The sequence below is a fragment of the Monomorium pharaonis genome, chromosome 10 (assembly GCF_013373865.1).
Source record: "Monomorium pharaonis isolate MP-MQ-018 chromosome 10, ASM1337386v2, whole genome shotgun sequence".
Taxonomy (NCBI): Eukaryota; Metazoa; Arthropoda; class Insecta; order Hymenoptera; family Formicidae; genus Monomorium; species Monomorium pharaonis.
This window is the reverse complement of record NC_050476.1, coordinates 19035639-19059607: the sequence shown is the minus strand read 5'-3', so window position 1 is coordinate 19059607 and position 23969 is coordinate 19035639. Positions and strand designations below refer to the sequence as shown.

The following is a 23969-nucleotide window of genomic DNA, read 5'->3' as shown; positions in this document are numbered from 1 at the left end:
ACTGTTGGTAGGTACACTCGGCGGTACTCGGCGCTAGCCGGCGCGACTCGGCAAGTCGGCCGCCGAGTCGCGCCGACTAGCGCCGAGTACCGCCGAGTGTACCTACCAACAGTCACGTCCGCCGCTGCCGTGCCGGCAGCCATGTTTCTTCGTGCTCCAGCGCTGGTCATACGTAGTCGAACGTTCCGTTGACTCCGTGCGTGTGTCTCGCGTATTCAGAATTCGAATTGTGCCCAACTACGATGTTGAGACTGTCGAGAGTGTCGTCGCGAGACGTGAGATCGTACGTATTCATGTGTAAAGCGCGGTATCGTGCCTTCGGTTTCGAGTGTGAAGTGTTCGCGTGCGCGTTCGAGCAAAGTGTTTGCTCGAAGGGGATGATATACGTTCGGTAGAATATCGCGAGTGAAGTGCTACTAGTCGTCGTGCGAGCATACGAAATTCTCGAAACGAATTTGTCGTATCTCGGCGTGTGATTTTCATTCAAACGGTTTTCTCAGCCTGCGTTTCCACGAAGTTACGTGACGCCACGCCACGTTTTGATTTTCGTTCCGGACAAAGTTTTCGTGTGCGCGTATTTGCTCGAGGAGTGTACGCAATACCTTCGGTAGAATGTCGATCGTGCCAATAATGAAACATTTACTAGTCGTCGCGCAATCAAACTCTGGGAGCGAATTGATTTACTTCTGTTCAGTGTGTCTTCACGTGCTGTACTTTTATTTTTCCAAATGTAACGGTCGCGCCAAGTAAAATTCTCGCGCGCGGTTTACGTTTCGTGTGTGATATGTGTGATATATTATCCGTAATATCGGGATTGCCGAATAAAGTATCGTTATTAATGTGCGGTTCGAGAATAGCAGGCAGGATAATGTCAGCAGAAAGCGGCATCCATGGGAATGACTCGGTATTCCGGAAAAGGAATGTAGCAGCAGCAGCAGCAGGAGCAGCGACAGCAATCGGTGAGTGAATTTTTATCAAATAAATTATTTGAATTTATATCGTGGTATTGCACATTTATAGAAGACGATTATGCACATTTGCATAAAACAGATTTAAAATACGAATGCGTATAATTGTAAAATTTACGGGTATAGCATGAAAGAGAATTAAATTAATAAACGTGGACGTAGCATAGAAGAGACCTAAAAAGTTATGCACATAATTAACCTACGGGATTCATAGCTATTTGATTACATAGTTCAATGGGCACATTTTGTGCACATAGAGACGCTGATAGATGAAAACACCTAAAACGACGCGATGACCGCTTTCAGGTTCCTCTCTGTTAAAAGCCACATAAAAAAATTACTTTTGCGTTACATACTTACCGACAATATCATTTGTTCACTTGTTCACACATTAATCTTATAGATAGCGCTATTTCACATGAGTCTCGTGTGACGAACACAGAAGCCAAACAGAGACAGTTGGTATTTTGTATCAGTGTTTGATTCTTGATAACGTACGTGTTATATAGAGTAACAGCTGATATACATATACAGTACATATAAATTAATTTGATTACTAAATACAAACAATATCAATCAATAATTGCCTAAATTGTTTGACAAATATGTGTGTTAGACGGAGTGCACTGTAATATTTCTAAAGTCTTCGATTGTATAGGTTATGAATGTCTAACTCAGAAAATACGAAAATAAACGTCCCTGTGGAATATATTCGATGAAGATACGTCTTATGATAATAAAAACGAGGCATATAAGATATTTTAAGGCCGAAAACTATGACTAGGCAACTGACACAACGAGTGATCATGAATCTTGTACTAAAACCTCAACTTTATCCGCCAGTCTTGAAGCCGGCTTTGCCGTATGTAAATGAAGGATATTCGCCCTTCAAGCTCGTCACGCAAAGCAGAATGTTATGCAAGCATGTGGACGTAGTAGATCATACCTGTAAAGTAACGAATTATGACGACTACCTCATGAACTACAAGCCTATTAAACGGATCTTGAGGAACACTCTTATGGAAATACTGGATATAACGTTAATTGAAGTTAACAAGATTTTCGAGGACTATCCACAGCTGAAAAAGAGATCTAGGGCGAATATCCTTAATAATTATTACAATCTGCTAGAGGCTGACATTCAAAAAAGTACTATCTTAAACAACCCCTGGTTACTGACGCATGAAAACAATAAGCTGATGGATAAACTTGACTGTATTAAAATACTTAATATGGATAACAATCAGCTTGTACCGTGGCTACTCTTGACCCAGAAAGAATTAGAAAATTATGTATTTCACGTTCAGCAAGACATGAATTCTTATACATATAACAAATTGGAGTATCTTTCTCACAAATTAGAGGTACAAGTATAATTAATATAAGAGATATCAAGTTACTGAATATAAGTAATAAATAGGCTAAAAGTTTTAGTCCATTTATTTCTTACATTGATTTGCAAATACATTTATTTTTTATTGTTTTTAATTATTAAATGTAATTATGTGCGTATACCAAATTATATTCTTAAATATTCTAAATAAACCAATATGTTATGAATTCTTATAAGGCTTATTTGGTTAACTACAGACAGAAATTAGATTTGTTTTAGATGCATTTTAGACACATTTATTATTCTCATTTTTACATCTTTTTTTAATCAAACATATAAACATATAAACTTAACTTGACTATAATGTGGACACGCTATTTTTGCGACAACTTCTAACAAAATTTAGACTGAGCACTAGACATTTTATACTACTTCTGGACTATACCTAGATGTTTAGATGTATACAATCTGTCTATTGTTGTTATGTCTATGCAGTTATGTTTATTTGATTAAAAATTTGTCTAGAATACATTTAGTACTTGTCCATATTGTATAATTCTTATACAGTTGACTCATTAGATCTGTATAAAAGATAAAAATTTGGTCATTTGTAGAATAAAAACTTTAATAGAATGGAAATAGAATTTATAAGATACTAATGTATTATGTTATGTATTATAACATATTATACATAATATATATATTGTATCTCTTTCCAGTGCAATGTACAAAAATTATGTGAAGTGACACTGAATAATCCATTCTTATTAAAGATTCCAGTTTCCTCTATAGAAAAGAAATTGAACATATTGTATGGTAAATAAATATATAGTATATATAGTATATATTTATAAATTATAATAGATTAATTTTAAACTATCTCACTGCAGAATATAATGTAAGTAAGAAGGATGTACTAAAAGATGTATGGGTACTTCGATACAGCGAAAATCATATTCGTCACAGATGCGAATTATATAAAAATACAGGAAAGTTAAATACAAAAACATGGGCTATACGATGTCCGCTTAAAGTTATATCAAGGTAGTTTTCAATAAGATAGAACATAAAATGGATATCTTATTTCTGAAGACAATGCTCAAAATGCCCCCCCTTCTTCTTCCTCTAAGCTATACCAAACCTATACCAAAAAAATAGCACTCGAGTACATAAAATTTGCTTTCTGTCCGAAATGTCCGAAGCGAGATATAGGGTTTCAAAATTATATCATATAAAGGCTTATCGCAAAAATAAAGAACGTTTTTTTGTTAATTTTGGACGATACATGTTATTATTAACGTAAAAATTAATCAGAATCTCCAAATGATTCTATTACTATGTAATAATCGTTCAACAATCTTGCGGGTACTGAAATCTCAGCTTAATACCTAACATATTCTAAAAACCAAATTACAGTTGATGTGTGCGCAACATCCGACTCCCCATTCATTTTTGTATTAACAATAATATCTAATTATAGAGTCAACTCAATATTTCGATTGCTCTTTATTGCTTGACTTTCTTTTATTATTTTACGTACAAAAATGTCAAAATAATAAATCTAAAAAATATCTTACGAAATGTGTACACACACACACACACACACACACACACACACACACACACACACACACACACACACACACCACTTTACATTTAAAAAGAATATAATAAAATGTAGAGTATCTCGGATAATTCTTAACTACAAAATAATTATAGTGTTTTGAAAATGGCTCGACGTCTTCTATAAGAATATGTAACAAAAAATATAGATTTATATATACAAAATTATAGAGACCTTTAATGTGATTTTAGCAAAGTCACCTGAGATGGTAAGATTTTATCATCTTGTGTAGCCCTCAAAGCCAAACTTTTGTGTGAAACATTTTTCACAAAAATATCTTGTTTACAAGATATTCAAGGTAAGCATTACAATGAAATATCCTGTATATCTTCTTTTCGGACATTAGATAGGTAACCATACCAAAATGTAATTACAGATTGAAACTACAATGATTTAGTAAACGTTTAATCGCTGCCTACGAAGAAGCTATTTTCCCCTATTATTTGGGCATTGTCCTTTAAATTATATTTTTTATAATAAAATTCTAAATAATATATTTTGATAAATTATATATTAATTACTTTTTCTTCGTTAAAATTATATTTAAAATATCTGCATAATTCTTATTGACTTCCTCTTTCAATTTTCATTGATTTGCAATATTATTTATTTTTTAATACATAATGAAAAAGATATTTGTAAAAACAAATAATTTGTTATGCATGTAAAATAATAAGAGTATAAAACAACATTTATGCAGAGCCATTGAAAAAAGTAACGTGGAACGCAATTTAATGCAACAGTATGAAAATGTTAGCGAATATTTGCAAAATAAACTGAAAGTGAGCGAAGAAATGCTCAATTTGGTGACCCAGAAACTACCAAGTATTTTACGGGTAAACATAGCGAAATTGGATCAATTAATCGATATACTACACCAGAATGGAATTACCAGTGATGAAATATTACGGCACCCACGAATTTTTTATTTTAATGTAGATACTGTACAGAATCGAATTAGGATTTTAAAAAAGGAAGGTCTCACTCCAAATCTTGGTATGCTAAAACAAGCTGAGCAAATTTTTGATCGGTATGTAAAAATTAATATACATATAGTAAAAATCTAATATAGTAATAAAGTAAATAAGTTAATATAAATATATAAACAACTTAATATAATATTAAAAAACCCAATTGTTTTTTTATACAGGCAATTAGACATAATTATCGCACGGCGAAATCTGGTGGAAAAATATGGCAGTATTAAAAATTACTTACTTGACCAATTAAATGTAGATGAAAAGATCCTTGATGCTGCAATTGCAAAATATCCGTCTATCTTGCGAATAAATGTAAAAAAATTGAAGAAGTTGATCAATCTATTACGACAAAATGGTATAACGAGTAATGACATAGTAAGTCATCCGAAAATTTTTCATTTTAAAGTCGAAACACTACGTGAACGAATTGAAAGATTAAAAAAAGATGATATACCACTAACAATCAATTTAATAATGTGTAATCGAAGAACCTTGGAACGACATGTAAAACTCAAATCGCACAATTCAAAAAATACATGAAGATAATATTTATTAAATTTCTTTAATATACTTTCTAATTTCAATATTTTTGTAATACTCTTGTTATGAAAAATTTAAAAAAATGTATATATATATTTGTATAAGAAAAATGTAAAATAAAAGGAATGAGCAAATAAATTTGATTAATTTATGCTATTATAAATTTTGAATATATCGATTAAAGTAAGTCATTAATAGTATCAAAAATTTAGCATTATGTATTGAATATACACATATATAGTATACTAGATTCACTTTTCATGATTTGCGATTTAAAAATTAAAACAACTAGTTTTGCTAAGTTGATACTTTATTTTTATTAACAGTCATTATATATCATTTATCAAGCTCTAATTAATATACAGTACAGTGGAACCCCGCGTTAGTAGTACTCGGCGCAGGCGAGTAGCATGAGGGCCATCACACAATACCAGGCAATAGGCAATAGGAACAGAAATAATGAAAAAGAGAAAATATCTTCTTCTCTCTTTCTTTATTTCCTGTTCCTATTGCCTGTTGCCTGACATTAGGTTTGTTTTTTATTCCTGCACTGCTGCACTGGTGCAATAAGTTAGAATAAGATAAATATATTTTTTCATTCTAACTTATTGCACTAGTGCAGCAGTGCAGGAATAAAAAACAAACCTATTGTGTGATGACCTTAATTAGGGGCTAGACGACAATGCCGCTACGCCTGAATTTCACGGAGTAGGAATGAAATCCAGCAATAGAAGATCACCCCACATTAGTAGACTAGAGCCCCGAACAGTCTATTAATGTGAAGTTCCAATGTAGTCTAAAAAAATTTACTCTCAATAATGGATATAAAATTTCTAGGACTCTTCTCATTTATTTTAACAAATTGTATCGTATTACAAATAACATAACTAAAAAATTGTTATATGTGAAAAAAGGGAATTTTGATGAGAATTGAATATACTAAATGAAGAGATAATCATATTTAAATATTTTACAATTAGTAAACAATGCAATGATTACAAAGTTTAAAAATATTATGAAATTTTTTATGATTGAAAACATTGGGTGCATTCAATAGATAAAGTAGATCAACGTCAATTCTTATTTCTAGATGCAACGAAGGCTTAGAGGCAAGAACCAATTATATTAAAGAAGCATTTATTAAGCATTCACTGATCTGCTTTAAATTTTTTGGACAAACTCGAACATGTGCGGACGTGTTCCGCATCTAACCGAAATTTTTGAATGTGGTTGACGCAATCGGCCGATTTTATTTTTTATCCTCCTATTTTCTATTAAGTCTCGGCAATTTTTTTGCTATATTCCGTTTTTATCTCATTAACATACTCTCTTAGATGTATTGTCTCGATATTCCTTTTATCCCTTTGCTCTATCGTCCTAGTTTTCGAAGGGAGAGATGGGGACTATAATGAAGAACTGATCTGGTTTATCTGTTGAACGTGCCCATTCAAATTGGAAAATTTTTTTAGTTTATCACAAATGAATTAAGATTTATAACACACTCCGTTTTATTGAATATTGACACAGTTGCTACTTATTATAAATTTTATATATTTATAAGTATATATTTTATTTTAGCAACAAATACAACGGAAATTATTTTTATTTCCTTTTATTTCTCATATCTAAAGATAGAAATCCTTAAAATTTTATATCCACTAACTCCAGTGTGCGATGTTTACACAATTAAATACAAAAAATACAAAATATAGATGAAAAAATATTATACAATCTTCTTATAAATATATGTTAAAAAATGATTGACTTCCCGGATTATTCTTTCTTTTAAATGCAAATAATAGTGAAAAATACTTTATTTGTCTACATCACTTATGTCGTAGCCATTGACTGTTAAGCCACTGTCTCTGCAAAGTTGGAACAGTCTCGATAAATGTTTGGTGCTTTCAATTGCAAAATTTCCCAAGAGCAGTTCTTTTCTTAAAGAGGAACCTATCAAATCGGGGTAACCAATTAACTTTGTTCCAATTTTCAAATCGTCCAACCATATTGTATTTCCAAGATGAAAGCGGATCTATAAATAAGTCATGCGTATATTTTCCTTCTTTCTTGCATATTTCCATCTGACTTCCATCTGATCTTAATCTGACAGACTATTACCTTTCCAATAATATAGGAACTAGTATTGTAATTGTCTAGAAACCACTTGTGCACCTGTTCAGTAGTGTAAACATTCCATTTATATTCCTCATCCCATGGCGCTAAATCGGCTAAAAATATTTCAACAACATGTGTCGGAAGATTTAATAATTCCTTTGGCATGTGCATTAGTTTACGCACCTAAAATACCAAACAACCAAGAAGATTAATTATAAATAACGTACAGATTCACTTAATTATATCTCGTATATAATAATACAAAACGTGATAATTTGTATTATTTTTTAGAAATGTTTTCTTGTTTACTTTGAACATAATGTAAAAATGGAATATCAAGTAGCTCAATGTGAAAGCGACAGACTCATAATTAACAGATTGCAAGTTCAAATCCCACATGTACGAATTTTTAACTAATTTTTAGAATCAAAAAATTTTTTCTAGGAATATACAGGGACTAATACAGTCCTATTGGTTCCAACACTATTACTATTACTATTATTAATGTCGCAACAAATAAAATAATGATCTTACATCAATGCCTTCATGTATAACACCACTGTCAATACACCTAACATCTACTAATTTTACATCGTCAGAACAGACTCTATCATTTCTGACACATCTGATTTGTACTCGTTTAAATGTATCGAGAGTTTCTTCAAAAACGCACATATCTCCCACATTTGTCGAGGTACACATTTTCCTGTGTAAATTGTTTTATTAAAATATTAAATTAAAATTTTAGGAATGTAAAGGAGATAAATAGTGATATTAAAAAATTGTGAAATTATTTGATACATACCTGTTTTCGATATTATTATAATAACTTTGTATTTTATCCGTGGTTTGCATATACTCAACATTGGAGTATATTATTTTCTCTGACTTGTTGGAACGTGGAACATGTTCGATAATTCTCGCAGAAAAATGCGTTGTATCATGAATATACAATACCACCAATTTCACCTTGTCACCTCTGTAAACAGGGTTTAAAAAACATTGACTAATAATATAACGACCAAATTGAATGATGGGCTCCGTGTGAAAACAGCCAACTTATAATCGTTGGATTCCGAGTTCCAACCTTTATCTCTATACGTTTCGAATCTTATAAGAGGTTGATTGAACAATTAAAAGATAGTAATGAGTAAGAGTTTATGATAAATGATATTCTCATATTTCAAAAATCCATATTTCCTAACAATATACAAATAAGAAATTACTTACATCTGTATATTTGTCAACGGCGCATCAATGTCAGGAAGGATACAATGTCTGAAGTCGCAAACGTTGTCCTCTTCGCAAAAACCAAATGATTTCACATTGTCACATATAGCATATTCCTTCTTCTCCCGTTCTAATGTATTTGTTATTCGCTAGATTCGTATTTCATATGTATTAATAATTAAAAACATGATGAATATTTCGAGAAACAATCTTTCTTCCTAAAATATTAATCTTACCTTAATGTTACATAACATTTCTGGAGATATTGGAGCTTGCATTCGTTGCAGTATCCTTATTATACTTGGAAATTGTACATTGTTTTCCTCGTCAAAAATTATATTAATTTTACAATTGGTAGCATCCTAAAATTTATAGTGATAGTTTTAGAAATATAAATATAATAGTCTGCTCAGTAAAATTTAAAAAAAAGTTTGTTTTAACAGTTACCTGTGTCAAATTATCTAAAAGTAAAGAGAATCTGTAACTAAACTGAGTTCTGAATTTTGACAATACTGAATGATGTATCAACCATTGGACATTAGTAAAATTGAGGTCAGATAGAACTAAATCAGTACATATTAGTACTGGATAAGAACCGCATACACATGCCATCCAGCTTTCTCGTAAAGCTACAAAATATATGCGATTTAATATATAATTGTGGAAAAAATCAAAAAGTCATCAATTAAATCAATCAAATTTAGATATAAAATAAAATATTTTTAATATAATTAAAATGTCATTGTACCTCGTATATCAAATGATTTCATGTCTTCATGAATTAGCAGAGTTTTCTTTGTCGAAATTAAAAACGTATTTAATTCTTCAGCTTCTTTGGCATTTATACATACTATCGCTGTTCTCAGTTTAGTGTAATCGTCCTTCAATAGATCTAACGTTAAAATAATATAAAAACATTAGAAATATAAGTTTTTATATAATTAATCAGTATTGATATAATCAAATGCTTATATTTTAAGTTTCTGTACCTAATAGTTTTTCATTTTTGTATGTAGAATGCCACAGGTGAATTGTTGGATGTATAGACTTAAAAACAACAGCTTCCATAAATGATGCGAAACATATATATGGATTAGACATCGCCAGCTTTACAAATCTCTTCATCGGAACCGTCCAGTTTGTTGCTGATATAATTATCTGCAATAACGGTCTATCGTTTCCTTGTGGATCGCGATTTTCGATTATCTTATGTTTTGCAAAGAGTTCTGACACCTATTAATAAATTTAAAAAATTTTATTATTAATACTAAGTATACGAATTTCACTGGAATGATAATGATGGCTTCATGAGAAAATGATAGACATATTTGCTGGTATTTGTCATATCTGAAAGTCTCACATTTGATCCTCAAAAGTTCCTATTGCACATTTTTTCTGCATAATAGTTTAATATACTTTTTGTATAATTGTCTAATATAAGTTTCAACTAACCGATTCGTAATATTTATTCAAAATTACATCAGCATTATCAAGTACTAAAAAAGAAAGTCTATCGAATGACAATATGCCTTTGTTTTCCTTCAGAAATCGCACCAAGTATTGCGGGGTAGTCACCAAGATTTGACAACCGCTTAATATCTTTGCCTGAAAGAAGCAAAAATATTTTTTTATATTTTCTTACTCTTTTCAATAGAATAGAAGATACTAGCCGCTTAACGTTATCAAATAGCCGATAAAAAAAATTACACGAAAATTTTCATATACCTTCTTGTAGCATTTTCTTATAAAATTATTGATTTGTGAAAAAATTTATTAAGAATAATAACAAAGATATTTAAAACATTCAAATAAAAAATTAAAAGTACAAAATATTAATTACTTTATGAATAAAAAAATAAACAAGCAAAATCAATTTAAAAAAGTCTAACATAAAAAATATTGAAGCGTGATATTACATTTAAATCGACATTACATTTTTCACAATATTATGTATACCTTTCATCATTTTACATAAAATTCATATTTAAGGGATTTCTATTTTCAATCTTATCATCGTTATATAAATACGAAGAATTCCTTCGAGACGAAAAAAACAGCAAGTACCTTTCAATAAATATAACATAAATATCGATAGCAATGCCAAAACATTTAGACCCGTATTAAAAATGTTCACGCGTTTTTTTCATTATTTTATCTTTATCATTATTTAGACGTAAAACAAGAATGACAAAAAAACGTACATTAACATTTTTTAAAATACAGTTTGAATTTATCGATGCATGGCTATATGTGAACGCTTAGCAATTTAAATTGATTATACTGAAAATATTTTTAAGCGATACTGAATACATTTCAGAATATAATGATATAAATTTACCACTATTGATATATTTGAGTTGCCATTACATGCTGCGACAGATTTTATATTAATAATCCGAAGAAATGACTCGCACATAGAGTGAACACAAATTACTTCGTGAGATGAAGCACATAAAATTAATCCTAACGGACTACTCTTTTTATGTATTTCCTAAAACAGATATTCGTTACAATTGTAAAGATTTTTTTATACACATGCACGTATGTTTTATTTTTGATAAAATTTTAAAAATATTTTACTATAATTAAAAAACCTGATAATAATTTAAGATCTTGAGTTCCTTATAGTACTTGTAAACAAAAATATTTTACATTTTTACGCATAGCTATCTGACCACAAACAGCCATTACGCATCCGCTTGTTTTACCGCATTGCGATGATCCAATAGCAACAACATTTAAACCATTGTTTATAGCTGGCCACATGTGAGATTGAAGTTTTCTTGGTCTGGAAGATTTAATGCAATCGTTCCAACCCTAAAAAATAAAAATATATACTTCAAACAAATTCTTATTACGCTCCAATCAATCGTCAAATATGACAGATTAACAAAGTTACTTTATAAAAGTAACTCATTATCATTACGTAAAAATTAACGAGTCCTTACTAATTATTTTTTTCCTTGATATTAGTAGCATATTATTTGTTGTAAAAATGTAAACAAAGAAAGTATCATAAAATTATACCTTCTAGTAAAGGGATAAGATTAAAATATATTAAAAATATAATAAAATTTCAAAATTTGAAATATACTGAGTTTATATTATTATATTACACGTATATTAAACACGAATGTAACATTTAACTTGATGATGCACTGATGACTTAAATTAAATAAATTTTGTTTGTATAGTTAAGATAAAAACAAAAAATTTTAGTTGGTTTCTGATGCTTTATTGTTATAGTTTATAAATAAAACAAATATTAATAAGAAATAGAAACAGGCTAAGGAGCCAAATTTGATGTTAATACTTATACTATAAATTGAATATATATAATGATATATATTTAGATCATTTTCAGTGCACTTATAAAAGTGCACTTATTGATAATATAAATAAAAAAGTTGTTAATTATAGTCAAATGACATAAGCATATATTTAAACTTTTCGCACACATACAGATCAAACAGTTAAAAGTTGTTTTGTTATAAGTTAGTCAAATACATAATAATAACATTGCAATTTTATATCTGACAACTTATGGCAAATTCATATTTAGCTTGACTTACTTTAACTTGTATGAGTACGATAGTTTCAAATTGTATTTTATATATTGACTACAATTAACAACTTTTATTTGTATTATTTTTGTTTGTATTACCTTTATAATACAATTTGTATGTATTATGAATGTTTGTATTAGTGCAGTGAAGATGATCCGATTAATCTTTTTGACTTTTTTTGAGAATAATTAGCATTGAATTCACATCATATTAAAGATATAATTTTTTTTTAAGTTTGGGACATATGTATATGTCCTACTAGGCATGAAAAAGTTAAAGGTTAAAATGTTTGCCATCATACATATTTAATTTATAATATAAAATGCCAACATCAAAATCAACCTCAATCTACGTAATTTAAAAAATTGTTTAAAAATTTTTAAAAACAAAGAAACACTAAAAATAACTGTTCAAATCATTACTATTACTGACAATTGCATAATGTTGTAAATCAGTTACAAAAAACCAGTAATGTTACAAATAAGGAACTACAACCGTTGTTACTTGTTCGTTATTAAAGAAAAACATTGTAATAATGTTACAAGTAATATCTTGTTAGATTCCAACCTTACAAATATGTTTATTATATATTATTATATACCTGATGTACTTGTCTAGGATATCTAAGGTCCGTAACGTCACTTAAAACATCACAGTCTATTGTGCTTTGTACTAAAATCTTCTCACTGTTAATAGATAACAAAAACATAAGGAATATGCTCATTAGCACCAGTATAATTAAAATAGATTATTAACTTAAAGATGTATCGGACATACAATCTTAGACAAAAGTGCATGAAATTTGAAATACTTAAATATCTATGCCTAACACATTGTAAATCTAGATGTAAGAAACTTGAACGATAGTTGGAGTCTTATTTTTACTCTTACAAAGGTATTTTTTATGTATTTGCGATTTTTTTCACTTATGAGTTTAAACTTTTGACAGTGAAAATGCACAATTATCTCAAGTTATATTTTATTTCTTTAAAACGGTGTAGTGAAGACAATTGAAACTTGGCAGATATTTTCATCTATTCATATACTAGATGTACAAAAAAATTCAAAACATTGGTACTATTTCTTCTATATTTTTTTAACTGTTTCATCCGTTAAGATCGTCCTTTTCCATAAGATAGAAAAGGATACCATGTAAAATCAGTGAAAATTAAAATAGTTACAACTCAGTAACCGTTTAGTGGATGCGTTTTCAATTTTTTGCAGTACGTTAGGGAAACTAAAAGAATAATTTCACAAATTTTTAGCAACTTTGTACCATTTCGAACTTCAGTCCGATACATCCTTATATTGTGCTATTACTATTCTTTTTAGGTGAACTTCTTGCACTTTTATTTTTCTTCCTGTCCTTTTCTCGTTAGAGAAAAAAGACCCATATAAAACTAGATGTCCAATGGATATATATTTTAAGTCTCAATATCCTGAGACTGAAATGAGATTTAACTGTCTTTTTTTGGACATAAATCGGATATCCTAAGTAAATTATCTTTTGTACATTCAGTGTACATCCAAGTTGAAATTGATTATCGTTTTATATATTAATGTTTAAAAACATTTATATTTGATTACTGAAATAATTTTAAATATTTTGCTGTTAGGAGAAAAAATAAACTGGGCAAGAAGCTAAAAACAGAACTCGTGTTTCGATATTCAACATGTAGTTTAAAGAACTTAAAAATGTATTTACGAGTTCCTTATATAAGAAATAATAAGCATTAAGACCAGGCATTAAGGCTTTGATCGAAAGACTTATTTTTAATTACTTAATTATTTATTCATATATCGATTTATATTTACTTTTATTATTAAATATCTTTAGGGGAAAGGAACCAAATTTGGAACACTACTGTTTTTGGACAATATTTCTTATATAATAGTTAGAAAAACAATGTTGCAAACATGAATACAAACTAGAAAGTATATTGTATCAAATGGTATAGTAATTTTTATAATATTTTGTATTTTCTTAATTAATGTTTTCACGACATCTCAAAAAAGCCATCTGACGAATAAGGGCGCCTAATTTGGAATCCGTATACAATCGAAGTATTAATGTTACATTTTATTGATTTATACATCTTACCTGAATTATATAGTTACTACAGACTCAATGTTATTCCGTTAGGCTTGCCTAAGAGACATAATCGTGCAAATGTAACTTTCGCTTTTGACAAATTCGTTTTTAACAAATTTTATATAGAAAAAAATATGAATGTATGAAATATAGGTTTTTATTTCTTTAATTAAGATCATTTTTTTATCCGTATTCGTACGGTGCGATGTTTAGTTTCCAAGAAATAAGGAAGTTTTAATTTAGGAAACCTTCCAAATTCGGTGCCTTTCCTCTATATAATAAACCATATACTTTCATAAATATTTTTACCTGAGCCAGAACTTTATATGAGAATTTTGAATATCATTAATTTGTGTTGTGGTGATTCTATGTTCTCTATTTCTTGAGTACTTTACATATAAAAAGTACCACAATTTTTCCTTAAGTCCCGTGTACGTTTCAACAAGTTTCAATAATCCTAAACACCAAATTATGATATTGTATTTATTATTAAGTTCTTAATAGATTTGTCACAGGCTTTATAGATATATTAGACTTTTAATGGATTTATTATTAAAAAATTTTAAACATTTACATACCTCCTTCTATATAAATTGCATGATAATTCAAGAATAAAGCTTCACTTAATGATACGACATCATTATCAATAATAAGATAAAATTCTCCATATTCTCTTCCATTATTGTCATCAGTATCAAAATGATCAAAATATATATTTTTAGATACACTGAGAAGACGTTTTGTAAACTGAATTGCTTCTTTGGTCCATTTTTCTACAACACTTTGAGTAGTTAAAATTTTTTTAGCATTCTTTGTCAAGAAATAACAATAAAAATAACTGACAATATTGACATAGAACTTACATTGCCTTATTGTTATAACCATTTAAAAAATTAGATTTCATGCAGATGGGCAAAATACCATGTACACCAATAGTTTTTGTTAAATATTTATTGGGGATAAGATCTTGTGGTAATATATCAAATTTATCCCTTGTTAATTCAATGCTGATACCATGATCCACTAAAAGGATATGATATGTATCTTCCTCTTTTTTAATACAATTTATTAAACCACGGCAAACATATGATGGTAACTTAATTCCAACTGCATCATTATGTTGCACAAAAACCATCTGCAAGATAAATACATAAAGAAATATAATATAAAGAATATAAACAAATATAAATCATATCTCATATTACAGAATTGTAATTCATGTAAGACATAGGCTTAAGTACAATTTTAAGACATCATAAACAATTCACAGAACCATATTAATATTTTAAAACATTATTTAAGATTATCTTGAAATAAGATCAAACTATAAATACTAATAATATTCGATTCAATTATAATTCAAATATAATAATTATTATTAAACTTACATCACCAATTTCGACATTTGTTTTATTATATTTTGTTTTATCTGTTTTCATAAAATTCAACAACTTTTCTTGAATAATGTACAGTGTCTCTTTGTGTTCTTCAATTTCGTAAGCTCTCATAATATATGGATGTAATACATTTCTTATTTTTATTTCTTTGGCTGTAGGAGGAATCACATCTGAAATTAAATAAAACAGATTTAATAATTGAATGATCTAATATACTGTTGCTATAAAATTTAGTCTATGAATATTACCTTGAAGTTTAGAAAACTTGTCCATTCTCTGACAAGATTTAATGCACTGAAATGAATAGATATATCTATTTTTTTACAATCTTTTTAAAAGTTTATTTAATTTAGATCACAGGCACGTGATCAATTGCCTTTCTGTTTTTTAAACAATTCATGTTTCTTTTGTATTTATGTATCTGCTTCGCTTTATCTTACCCGATTATTAGATTCAATTGCTGATTTTTCAATAGGAACTGGCATTGTTTGACAGATTCATAAAATACACTTTTTTCAATTAGAAATTTCTTTAATTTCTAAAATCTTTTAGTAAGCTTCGATTTATCTTTGCTTCACGTAGAAAGTTGAAAAGCCATGTGATATCTCACTTTAAGAAAACTGGAAACCTGTATAGAATCGCACAATTATAAATTTCAATTTGCATGAAAGATTAATCTTATATGATACTATATAATTATGTTATTTTATTTATTATATTTTCAACACTTCTATTCCTTTATTTTTAATAGTAAAGAATAAAAATATTTTCGACTGCAATCATACACAAATGATAGATAAAGGATAGTACAAGAAAATCAATATGTAAAGACTTTAAACTGAATTAGACAATTAGACAAAAATCTAATTTCTCTTATGTAAGACAAATCTCTCCCACCTCTCCTTTCCGCTGCCTAGTTACCCTATACTTGAACCTTTTTGTTACTTAACATTTTATTCGGTTATCACATTTCAAATTATAAAAAGTTAAATAGCATAAGATTTTATTAATATAACTTCCAATACATATTGACTCAACAAACTTAACATAGTCTCGTTTTCATATCGAAAGTTATTTGATAAATTGATTCTACTGCTAATCTATAAGTTACATTACAAGTATTACAGATTTTTAATACTGTAGTCTATACTACAGTATATAGTCTATACTACTGGCTGAAGAGAAAGATCGTATGTATGTATGTATGTATGTATGTATGTATGTATGTATGTATGTATGTATGTATTGCAGTGCTATCACATTTTTATAAATAATATTAGATATTTTATAATTTTGAGTCTAAAATCAATTGGACAACATATTGAAAATGTTATGTTTTTAAGTTAAAACATTGATTATTAACAAAGTCATTGTGTACAAAATATAAATAGGTGGTCATAATAGCGTCTCCTTTTTTTCTTTAACTATAATACATTAAAAATTTCATTCAAGATTTAACTTTAAAAAATGCTACTAATATTTTATTTACATTACATATTTTATTTACAACTACTCTGAATGAAAATGCATCCATAAAATTTAAATTTTTTTTACTTTTTTCTATTTTACAAGATATTATAATATGAACTAATACTTTCAATATAAGTAGAATGTTATTAAGTGTTATTTTAAACTATCAGAATGTGCACACATAGATCAATGGCATCTACAACAAAATAACATATACTTGTAATTGTAAAACAAATTTGTTTATATGACTCTCTTTAAAAAAAAGGTAAATGATAAAAATGACTCAAAAGATCCTAGCCATTCTACAAATAAAAATATTAATAATTATTCATGAGAAATACTTTTAGTCAAAAGAATATTTCCTTAAAAATAATTTTAACAAGTTGCTTTCCTTTATTTAGTTCCTGAAAAAAATTGAACACTGGACAACAAATGAGATTTGTTACTCGCATCAAGGTTTATTAAAAATAAAATATTCAATAAACGGTGTTTATCAAAAATAACTATAAATATTGACACTTTCAAATTTTTTAAAATACTTCAACAGGTAGCATCGGACGTGATAGAACGTGTGCACTGGGAAGATACCGAAAAAACAATCGGAGGTTAATAACAAAAGTTGTTAAAATTAATCAACATTTTGACGAATATTCACTCATAGTGGCACACCAGAATTAAGTAATAACGGGGTAATTATTCAGTTTAGGCACTGGTATTCAAATATCGATGTAGTTGTGCTTATTCGATACAATTTTGCTTAAAACGAACGAATCTGGCAAAAAAAAGCGTCGCTCTGCCCCGGAAAGCGAAATAATAATCGCTAAAGTTGACTAATATTCAGGTTATGAAACCTGTCATACCGACACGATGTAATGACTTGAGCACGCGCAGCGATCATATTCTCACGCTTTTAGTCACAAGCGCATGCTCTGTTTAGCACAAGTCATGGTAAAAATGCGCGAATTTCAAATGTCTATATACATATTTTTACGAGCACAATCTTTTGTGTGGAAAGTCGCAAACCCATGTGGTGCAGAGAATGCTTTACGCACACACACACACACACACACGCACCCACCCCGTCCAAGTCGCTAACCCATGTGGACTTTACTTTGCTTGCAATGTACATAGGCAACCCATGTATATTGCAAGCAAAGTATAAGGCCACATGGGTTAGCGACTTGGACGGGGTGGGTGCGGGAGGAGGGGCCGAAGGCCCCCCTTGCATCCCCCCCCGTGTGTGTGTGTGTGTGTGTGTGTGTGTGTGTGTGTGTGTGTGTGTGTGTGTGTGTGTGTGTGTGTGTGTGTGTGTGTGTGTGTGTGTGTGTGTGTGTGTGTGTGTGTGTGTGTGTGTGTGTGTGTGTGTGCGTAAAGCATTTTCTGCACCACATGGGTTTGCGACTTTCCACACAAAAGATTAGCAAGATCCTTACGCAAGGATTGTCAATGATGGTTGATTATTACTAGATCATATGCTAATCTTTACAGTATTTATTATTTTTAGTATATGTAGACTCATTTATTATTAGTTACTATTAGAATACAAGGAAGTCGTTAAAAGTACACATACATTTTAAATTCGCGCCTTTATTTCATGCACATATGACCACCGAGCATGCGTATATGGCCGCGAAGCATGTACATATTACTGTAGAGCATGCGCACATGGCCGCGGAGAGTGCTCTTATCGCTACATTTCGTCGATATGACAGATTTCTTAACCTGAATATTCGACAAATTTTACGATTATTATTTCGCTTTCCGGGGCAGAGCGACGCTTTTTTTTGCCAGATTCGTTCGTTTTAAGCAAAACTGTATCGAATAAGCACAACTACATCGATATTTGAATACCAGTGCCTAAACTGAATAATTACCAATAACGGTTCATCAAACGCGTAATCCAAAGCTACGCATGGCGGAAGAATCATAGACAAAGAAATAACCTAAAATTAAACCTTTGCTAATAATCATTCATAAATCGCTATAGATAAAAGATATTTTCTAATTTCGTAAAAACGGGAGAATTCTCAAGTCAGAATTTTTAACAGGTCTTTCTTTCTCTCGTGTTTACACTCCATACCTTCGACTCGATCCTTAACAGAGCCTAACCTGGCTTAACCTCTCATGTGATTTAGATTTCCTGACGTTGGCCTTCGATTTCCGACTAGCGAATCGTAGTTTTGTTCAGAATTTTACAGCCCCGAGGCCGTGTCTCGAGGTCTTCATCACGTGGAAAACAACTGTCGTCAACATATATGTAGTTACACTTGGCGCGAAACACTACCCGTCTCTTCCCCTTCTTCTATGTTACCGACAATCCCAACGTTCCCGGCAAACTGCGGCAAACGCAGCGGCAGCGCACGTGGATCGTGAATGCCAGGTGATGCCAGGCACAGTTGGCACTGTCAACTACCGCGCGTGTCGGCGCCATTTTAAACTTATATAGAAGTTGGAATATTATCAATGGCAAATTCTCGACCAGATACAAATGGATCACAATTTTTCATAACGCTTGCACCTACTCAATAGCTTGATGGAAAACATAGTATATTCGATAAATTATGGCAAATTAGCTACACCTATTTATAATCTAAATAATTGTAACTGTAAAATATTTTTATCCTTTTTTATCTAACAGATAGAGTTTATTCCGGCATGGCAATAGTGAAGAGGATTGGATTAGTCGATATATTATATTTGTTGTAACTTGTAATCTCCAATTTTTGTTATAATTAATTTACATAAATTCATATAATTATTTAAAAAATAATCAATATCAAATACTCTCCGCCAGGAATAATTATTTTATGTATGTGTTTTAATTACAGTACATAAAAAAATAACATACAATCATATTTCTCACATTTTCCAGAGAATGTATTTTTAATATTCTAAGATCAGTTGTTAGATATCTGACAAAATTTTGTGAAATGTGTCAATTCCCGATCTTTTTTTTATTGAGAAATATACAAAATAGAAAAAGATGCTAAAGTTGTCCTGTTTTACCAATAATTTTATTTCTCACTAATCTTTTAATTGCATTTACAGTACAGAACTATAAAAATAAAATAAATTAAGTGCGTCTTATTCAGCCCTTAGGAATCTTACGTATAGAATTTAAAAAGAGATTCTTTCTTAGTTCTTCGGAGGTATTAATTACATAAAAGAAATCGAGAAGAAAGCGATGTACAAAATGTGTGAAAATAATTTTTCTGTACGTATGAAAATGATGTTCTATAGAAAAACCCATGCTCGTAATTTCAAACTGGTAATTTCAACCTTGACAATGGGCACTTCTCACAAGGGAACCTCGCGAACTCGAAAATTCAGATTTTAATGAAACTTGGCATAAATGTAGAGGGGGTGAATACATGAATTTAGATATTTTTAGTTGGTGCCCAAAAACGGTTTGAAGGGGTGAAACCACCCTTCAAAGTTGAGACGATTTTTGCGATTGATTTTTTCGATATATGTCGTAAATTAAACAAAATATAAAAAAATGTTTCATACGAAAGTTTTAAAGTATAAATACCTTTATTTAACTATGCCATTTATTAAATTTTTTCCTTTTTTTTCCTTTTTTTTCCGAAAAATGAATAGCGTTAATGGAGGTATTTATTCTGCAAAACTTTTGTATGAAATATTTTTTAATATTTTGTTTAGTTTACGATATATATTCAAAAACCGCAAAAATGTCTCAACTTTGAAGTATGGTTTTACCCCTTCAAACGTTGTTTGGCACAAACTAAAAATTTCTAAATTCATATATTCACCCCCCTCTACATTTATGCCAAGTTTCATTAAAATAAGAATTTACGGGTTCTCGCGAGGTTCCCTTGTCAAAGTATTGTAAAAATTCATTATTTTCTGCAATTGTCAGCCTATTGCAGAAAATAATTTTTACAATGCTCTGTGTATTGTAAAAATTTGATATTTTCTGCAATTGTCGGCCTATTGCAGAAAATAATTTTTACAATGCTCTGTGTATTGTAAGAATTTGATATTTTCTGCAACACTCTGTGTATTGTAAAAATTCGATATTTTCTGCAATTGTCAGCCTATTACAGGAAATAATTTTTACAATGCTCTGTGTATTGTAAAAATTCGGTATTTTCTGCAATTGTCAGCCTATTGCAGAAAATTATTTTTACAATGCTCTGTGTATTGTAAAAATTCGATATTTTCTGCAATTGTCAGCCTATTGCAGAAAATAATTTTTACAATGCTCTGTGTATTGTAAAAATTCGATATTTTCTGCAATTGTCAGCCTATTGCAGAAAATAATTTTTACAATGCTCTGTGTATTGTAAAAATTCGATATTTTCTGCAATTGTCAGCCTATTGCAGAAAATAATTTTTACAATGCTCTGTGTATTGTAAAAATTTGATATTTTCTGCAATTGTCGGCCTATTGCAGAAAATAATTTTTACAATGCTCTGTGTATTGTAAGAATTTGATATTTTCTGCAACACTCTGTGTATTGTAAAAATTCGATATTTTCTGCAATTGTCGGCCTATTGCAGAAAATAATTTTTACAATGCTCTGTGTATTGTAAAAATTCGATATTTTCTGCAACACTCTGTGTATTGTAAAAATTCGATATTTTCTGCAATTGTCAGCCTATTGCAGAAAATAATTTTTACAATGCTCTGTGTATTGTAAAAATTCGGTATTTTCTGCAATTGTCAGCCTATTGCAGAAAATAATTTTTACAATGCTCTGTGTATTGTAAAAATTCGGTATTTTCTGCAATTGTCAGCCTATTGCAGAAAATAATTTTTACAATGCTCTGTGTATTGTAAAAATTCGGTATTTTCTGCAATTGTCAGCCTATTGCAGAAAATAATTTGTACAATGCTCTGTGTATTGTAAAAATTCGATATTTTCTGCAATTGTCAGCCTATTGCAGAAAATAATTTTTACAATGCTCTGTGTATTGTAAAAATTCGATATTTTTTGCAATTGTCAGCCTATTGCAGAAAATAATTTTTACAATGCTCTGTGTATTGTAAAAATTCGATATTTTCTGCAATTGTCAGCCTATTGCAGAAAATAATTTTTACAATGCTCTGTGTATTGTAAAAATTCGATATTTTCTGCAATTGTCAGCCTATTGCAAAAAATAATTTTTACAATGCTCTGTGTATTGTAAAAATTCGATATTTTCTGCAATTGTCAGCCTATTGCAGAAAATAATTTTTACAATGCTCTGTGTATTGTAAAAATTCGATATTTTCTGCAACACTCTGTGTATTGTAAAAATTCGATATTTTCTGCAATTGTCAGCCTATTGCAGAAAATAATTTTTACAATGCTCTGTGTATTGTAAAAATTCGGTATTTTCTGCAATTGTCAGCCTATTGCAGAAAATAATTTTTACAATGCTCTGTGTATTGTAAAAATTCGATATTTTCTGCAATTGTCAGCCTATTGCAGAAAATAATTTTTACAATGCTCTGTGTATTGTAAAAATTCGATATTTTCTGCAATTGTCAGCCTATTGCAGAAAATAATTTTTACAATGCTCTGTGTATTGTAAAAATTCGGGTCATTTCTGCAATTGTCAGCCTATTGCAGAAAATAATTTGTACAATGCTCTGTGTATTGTAAAAATTCGATATTTTCTGCAATTGTCAGCCTATTGCAGAAATTATTTTCTACAACACTCTGTGTATTGTAAAAATTTATCACGATTGCGGAAAATGATGAATTTTTACAATACACAGAGTGTTGTAAAAAATCATTTCTGCAATAGGCTGACGATTGCGGAGAATAATGAATTTTTACAATATTTTGACATGGGAACCTTGCGAGAACCCGAAAATTCCGATTTTAATGAAACTTGGCATAAATGTAGATTGGGTTAATGAATTTAGACATTTTTAGTTGGTGTCCAAAAACGGTTTGAAGGGGTAAAACCACCCTTCAAAGTTGAGACATTTTTGTGGGTTTTCGATATATCTCGTATACTAACAAAATATTAAAAAATGTTTCATACAAAAGTTTTACAGCATAAATACCTCCATTTAACTACGCTATTCATTTTTCGGAAAAAAAAAGAAAATTATAAAAAAAATTTTTTTTAATGAATAGCATAGTTAAATAAAGGTATTTATACTGTAAATTCTTCATATGAAAATTTTTTTATACTTTGTTTAATTTACGAGATATATCGAAAAACTGCAAAAATCGTCTCAATTTTGAAGGGTGGTTATATCCCTTTAGACCTTTTTTGGGCACCAACTAAAAATTTCTAAATTCATGTATTTACCCCCTCTACATTTATGCCAAGTTTCATTAAAATCTTAATTTTTAAGTTCGCGAGGTTTCTTTGTCAGTCTAGTGTCCAAAAGGAGATACATGATGACTTGTTTTTTGTTCTCGCTGCACTGCTGCACTGCAGTGCAATAAGAACAGATTTTATAGCTAGATAATTATAAGATAAGTAGATACAATGGTCCGTATTCAGAACAAAAATGTTAGCGCGTTGTTATCCAATAGAAGAATCTGTATTATAAAAAACTGATTTTTCTATTAAATAACAACGCGCCAACATTTTTGTTAGAGCGTTCTGAATATGGGTCAATAAGTATAAGGGAATACTTGTAAGAATGAAAAGAGCTCGGAAGAATAAACAAAGATGGAGAGAACA

The 23969-nt window shown here is 29.7% G+C and overlaps 2 protein-coding genes across 9 annotated transcripts; one reads left to right on the top strand and one right to left on the bottom strand.

Annotated features, from left to right (window-relative positions):
* Nucleotides 1-1403: 1403 nt before the first annotated feature.
* Nucleotides 1404-5478, top strand: LOC105836549 (transcription termination factor, mitochondrial). 2 transcript variants are annotated; one of them, XM_036292825.1, is made up of 6 exons: nt 1405-1827; nt 2065-2332; nt 3021-3117; nt 3192-3345; nt 4626-4955; nt 5076-5478. In XM_036292825.1, the coding sequence occupies exons 1-6, from the start codon at nt 1745-1747 to the stop codon at nt 5443-5445; spliced, it is 1302 nt and encodes a 433-aa protein (XP_036148718.1). In that variant the 5' UTR covers nt 1405-1744; the 3' UTR covers nt 5446-5478. The 2 variants fall into 2 exon arrangements, with proteins under 2 accessions (XP_012536112.1, XP_036148718.1); XM_012680658.3 differs by having other exon boundaries at nt 1404-2332.
* Nucleotides 5479-6678: 1200 nt separating this feature from the next.
* On the bottom strand, nt 6679-19698 carry LOC105836548 (putative ATP-dependent RNA helicase TDRD12). Of its 7 annotated transcripts, none has more exons than XM_012680655.3 (20): nt 19396-19697; nt 16286-16473; nt 16094-16139; nt 15837-16015; nt 15312-15583; nt 15027-15229; nt 14758-14905; nt 12958-13042; nt 11443-11607; nt 11129-11281; nt 10243-10395; nt 9780-10023; nt 9539-9682; nt 9238-9419; nt 9027-9152; nt 8791-8939; nt 8366-8539; nt 8095-8266; nt 7564-7743; nt 6679-7477 (listed from the first exon to the last, which is right to left on the bottom strand). In XM_012680655.3, the coding sequence occupies exons 2-20, from the start codon at nt 16328-16330 to the stop codon at nt 7259-7261; spliced, it is 3039 nt and encodes a 1012-aa protein (XP_012536109.1). In that variant the 5' UTR covers nt 16331-16473; nt 19396-19697; the 3' UTR covers nt 6679-7258. The 7 variants fall into 7 exon arrangements, with proteins under 7 accessions (XP_012536109.1, XP_036148714.1, XP_036148715.1 ...); XM_036292821.1 differs by lacking the exon at nt 19396-19697 and adding an exon at nt 19190-19380; XM_036292822.1 differs by lacking the exon at nt 19396-19697 and adding an exon at nt 18176-18200.
* Nucleotides 19699-23969: the final 4271 nt, after the last annotated feature.